Source organism: Athene cunicularia (assembly GCF_003259725.1).
Source record: "Athene cunicularia isolate RWA chromosome 3 unlocalized genomic scaffold, athCun1 chr3_part1, whole genome shotgun sequence".
NCBI classification, from domain to species: Eukaryota; Metazoa; Chordata; class Aves; order Strigiformes; family Strigidae; genus Athene; species Athene cunicularia.
In genome coordinates this window covers 9,749,956-9,755,414 of record NW_020799097.1, presented here as the reverse complement: position 1 = coordinate 9,755,414, position 5,459 = coordinate 9,749,956, and the positions used below count along the sequence as shown (strand labels likewise).

General features: G+C 35.9%; 1 protein-coding gene across 1 annotated transcript in view; it reads right to left on the bottom strand.

Annotated features, from left to right (window-relative positions):
* The window catches only part of APOB (apolipoprotein B), a 38,416-nt gene extending 36,230 nt beyond the window's left edge, over positions 1 to 2,186 (bottom strand). Inside the window, exon 1 of the mRNA XM_026845901.1 lies at positions 2,072 to 2,186. Within this exon, the coding sequence (XP_026701702.1) occupies positions 2,072 to 2,129 (58 nt within the window). The 5' untranslated portion in view covers positions 2,130 to 2,186. The remainder of the gene's footprint in view (positions 1 to 2,071) is intronic.
* Between the last annotated feature and the right edge of the window lie 3,273 nt (positions 2,187 to 5,459).

The following is a 5,459-nucleotide window of genomic DNA, read 5'->3' as shown; positions in this document are numbered from 1 at the left end:
ATCCTGGGTGGTTTTGGTAAATCTCACAGTCCTGATTAGCAGTTCTCAGTGCTTCCCACCCTCATCTTCCCTTTCTCAAAACTTTGCTACTGTCAAAATCAGCCCGAGTTTGCCTTCTGAAGCATCACTGCAGTTCTTGGAAAGTGGCTTCATGGGGAGGTGAATGATCCTTGCAGCAGGGCTGGGACCCTCAAAAAAACATGGGGCAGACAATGGGGTGTAAAAACTGGTGTATTTGCTCCAAGGTAAGCCATGGAGATACATCCTCAAGGGTTTCATGGGTAGAATGAATTTTTACTGTCTTTTACCATCTGTCTTTACAGTAAATCAAAACCTTTATTTCTCTATATAAAATCTTCTCATACCACAGAGAAAGTGTTAAAAGATGTTGTGGAGTGATAGACTGAAGAGTGTCTTCCTGCATTGTCCTTGGCTACAAACCACTTGTCTTAGCCACTGATTTTATGGACAACAGCTCTTCCCTTGGGGATAAAAACACACAAGGGAAAAAAAAAAATAGTCCAAGGTCCTTGGCCCATAGCTTAATTTTGTTCTACTTGCCACTAAGTTTTCCCTAAACCAGGAGAAAATTAAGGGGTTTGGAGCTATTCTAATGACACTAAAGTTAAACTCCGCTTCACTGAAAAATTTGATAGAGCTGGTTGATTCCTGACTGTTCTTTCTAAGCTTATCAGCCAATAAAACAATCAAATGTTTATGCTGCAACAAGGATGAGGAAACTGATCTCTTCCCCATATCCTGGGATGGGATAGATTCACATAGATTAACATTGTCCTGTATAAGTGCACCTTAATAAATACACAGAGTGAATCTTTTATAATAAACGTTTTGTAGGGAACTATTTTTCTGTTGCATTTCAATTTTTATTACTCCCAAGGAAAAAAAACAAAACAAAAAAAATCACAAAACCCTCAAGGCCTAAAATATTTTAGCTTTTACTAAAATAAAATAAATAAAATAAAATAAAATATTCAAATAAAATAAAATAAAATAAAATAAAATAAAATAAAATAAAATAAAATAAAATAAAATAAAATAAAATAAAATAAAATAAAATAAAATAAAATAAATAAAATCTAGTAAATTTGCTGTGTTCATTCAATGTTATGTCATTCTTTGGGAGATCACACATGAATGCCAGCACTTTTAACAATATTCTCTGCACATTTTCCAAGTTTTCATTCTGGGAATTCTAAGGGTGACCACTATAGAAATATAGTGTAACATTGGTTACAGTAACAGCAACAGTAATACTAGTATTACTATTACAATAGTAACAGTAATAAAATTATTAATAACCATTAGAAACAACTGCGTTCTTTAAAATTGTGTAACATCCATCAACAACTGAATATTAATTCAACAAAGTTGCATTTATGTTGAATTTGATCTACATATAAAACCAGACCTCCATAATTGGCCCCAGACTCACTTTCCTCATTAAGGTTCCTGAAATCTTAGGTAACACTCCAGTGTCCTATTCTAAAATGCCACTTTCTGGAAAGCAAGGACAGCTCAGAATCCGCAGCACCATATTGATCTAGGCTGCCTTTTCTCATCTTAGGAAAAAAACCTATTCTGGCCTACTTTTACTACTAATACTTATGACTATGTCCATTTAACAGAAAACTTGTCAGTTTTGCCTCCTGCATACATTTTGCTTTACTGCTCTCCATCTTCCAGTATGCCCCCAAATAAGTTAACAACAGCTGGGATAAGTCTGTATGGTATCTCCCAGCTACAGTATCTCCATGGGGGATTAAAGGGACAGCATTACAGAAAAAAAAATGCGGCCAAAGTAAATTATGTGATGTCCTTACAAGTTGCGAAATACATCAAAAGTGACCAAAAGACACGAGGTGACATTTGTGACTTCTACCGTGGGATCCTCCTATGATTGCCCAGTCCTACAAAAGGAAGAGGTGATATCTTTGCCATGGTTACCCTCTAATTCTATAAGCCATTGTCTTGTTGTTTTTTGCATTATTGTTGTTTTAACGGGTTCATAAATAAAGCAACAAAAAGCACTAATATAAACGGCAGTACTTACGTGTGAGAACACCACTGCTGAGCAGCAGCAAGAGCAGCAAGAGCTGCACAGGGCCCATGATGAGCCCCGAACCCTCTTGCTGCTCTTTCTTTTCCTCTATTTTTCCTTCCCTCCCCTCTTCACCTCTTCCCTACAGCCTCAGAGGGAGAATGAGCCTTCTGACTTGGACCTTCATTTATATAGTCTGCAGCAAGCAGCTGAGGCAAACGGTTTAGAAAGCTCAGAGCAAATTGCCAAAGGTCCAAAGGTGAGAGCCCCAGATCCTCACTGCGCTCCAGACAATGCTCTGCTTTGGTTGCTGGGAGTCCCTGAAGGCAGAAGACGGCGTATACTGGAGATAAGTCACTCTTCCAGTTCATTGGGTTTTTTCTTCAACAGTTTTAAAAGCAAAATCCCTCAGCTACAGACTCTAGAAATGTATTCCAATAAATTTCCCACGTTTACATAGGAATGATTACAATGGATAAATTATAGCTGGAAGAAATGATCACTGCAGCATGCTTTCAGTATAGATGTTCAGAGGCTTAAGTGTATGAGTACTTGAGAAAATGAGAGTATTGTGTAATTTAAACATCTTCCCTTCACAGGCAGGAGACTGAAAGTTTAAGATTTTTTCCTTTATTGTACCAAAATTTGTCATATACCTTTCCAAAAATAATTTTAAATTTACTTGCAATATTCTGGAAAATCAGGTTACGTTCATGTTGAAAGTAAAATATGTGTAATTCCTTTGTTTCCTTATTTTTAGATTAAATTTCCTTTATTTGCTAGTAATAGCAAAAATATGAAAATAAGATGATAAAATTTATCTGAATGAAGAAGATAAACTGATGAACAGATAAACCTGATTAAAATACAAACAAATAAAAAAACTTTTCATGAATGTGTATATTGGTAAAAAAGACTGAGTTTATGTCATGAGAAATTCTAGTAGTTTTAATTCTTTCTCTACTCATATCTTTCAAAGCTAACAGCAGTAAAAAAATTGACTATGATTTTGTTCAGTAAATTTAATTTTCATATATCTGATCAAATGGAAATGTTTTGACATTCCCCAATCAAAATATTCCCTCTTAGCTTGCTGAATCAAAAATCAAATTCTGGCTTAGCTAAGCGGTAATTTCTTTTCCCTTGAAATGTTACCATGCAACATGGCAGTTATCTTTAAAATCTCTTATTTCTTCATACCCTTTCTCTCTTAGACTTCATGGTTAGGTTACATTTCCCAGGATACTCTATGATCATATAACTCCTAACATCAGTTCAACCAAACGGTAAGAACTGATGTATGATGGGGCATACCTTCCAGTAAGGGAGACACCTTCCTTATAACTAGGAATTTATCTGATGACATTAAAAAGAGCAGGATATTTCAGAGAGATTTCCTGAACAAATTTATTTCATAGCTTTCTCAGTATCGGAGGAATCATGAAGAAAGCATTTCTTAGGTTTCAGTTTCTGTCCTTGGCTTATCCCAATCACAGATACAATAAACCAATAGGAGATTATTATTTTTCATTTCCAAAAAACAACACAGGTTTTGTTTACTTCTGTAAACAAAGCTGCCTCAATATGTCTTGTGATATGTAACAGTGATTTTAGTTCATAGTATGATTCTACCAAAGAGACTGTACAAAAATAACATATTTTTTCCCATAGCATTTGGTCCCTTTCTACACTCAGACATCAAGAGATTTTTGACTATTACTTAAAATCTATTTATTTTTTCACCTTAGCACTGCAGATGAATAGAGCTCTGGAATGCCCAGCATTCAGGGATCTGTTAGCCATTTCCATATTTTGCCTGTGTCTCCTCACTGCCTACAGGTGCTTATTTGGGCTGAAGCTGAGGCTGACTGATTGTATTAAGATGTTTCATGGACATAAAGAGATTACCGAAGTTGTGACTCAGACCATAAGCATGCAGGTAACATGGGTGCAACCACTCGACTGTGACAGGTTTAAACTGCTGCATTACCTCGTCAAGGGACAGCATTTTTTTTTTTCACAGGCGGTTACACAAAATGCCACACACTACTTTCTTCTATTCAGTCCTCAAGGGATCCCCATTCTTTCAGCTCATTGTAAGAAGTCAATACTCACATGGAGTTAAACAACATAAAGGTCTTATTTCAGCTCTTTCTGTGAAATTATGGGCTTTGACCTCAGAACACAGTTTATCTTCTAGACCATTCTGTTTTAACTCATACTATCTCATTTAATTCTTTGTGTTTCTCAATTACTTTTGGCTAAGTCCCACTCTCCTCTGAGTGCATCTCTTGGGAGGGAAATGAAGACTGGGGATGGAACCATTCTGAAGCCCAGTGACTGTATTGCAGGTCTTACATCTTTGCAGTGTTTGTGCACTATATGACAGACAGGCAGAGGGTATTGGTGCAGATTGGAAAAGGACTTTTACTCCCTGATTTTCTACCCTAGAAGCAGATCCAATCTTTGTTATATGCATTTTATCTCTATAATCTGCACCGATTTGGTCCTGATCTAAAAACCAAATGCCTAAATAGAAGTTCTCCAGCTGTATTTGGACCAAGCCATCTGAGGTGAATGCTCTGTTCCATGTTTCTTTTTCCTTAAGATTTTTTTTTCCTTTAGTCCACGTTATTTGGAAATAGGGACAATTTGGGTCTTGGCGCTCACCATGGTAATGTAGCATTGTTGAAGCACTACTGCCAGAGACCATTAAGTTTGTTCACCTTTCCCTTCAAAAAACATAAATGCCAATATTAAAAATGATTTAAAAACAATGATGAAATTATATTTAGAAAGTAATTATTTCTGGACATTTCACACCTTTTTTCTTAGGAGAACCTAGTAAGAGGAAAATTCCCTAATAAATGTGTCATCAGCATCTGGTGACTAACCATTACTGAAATGAAGTTTCATGGATTACTAAGGATAATACAGGGCATTTATTAATAGTGATGAAATAAGCTAGCTGGAGCTGTCATACATTTCATTAATTTTGCCAGTTATGTCTTCTTTCTTTCCTAAAGACTTTGCCATTGGTTTAGGATGTTCTTCATGTTCATACATTGGTACTGCCTAAAAATGAAAAACACAGAACACACACAGATTCTTTGTAGAACATATAGTAAGTGCTGTTCATATACGTAAAGAATAACTGATAAGCTGAAGGTGTCATATGTACATGCATGGACTGGGTGTTCACAAGTCCACTACTTCATGCATTCATCAGACATACGGTGTACAGACTGAATCAATGGTCTTATGAAATGTAGGAAGTATGACAATACTTCTGATATGCTGAATTAATTTTGTAAGGAGAGGTAATTTATGCATGGGTATTATGGATATAGAAAATCTCTGACATGATGTGGAAGTCTTAGCAATCATAGAATCATAGAAT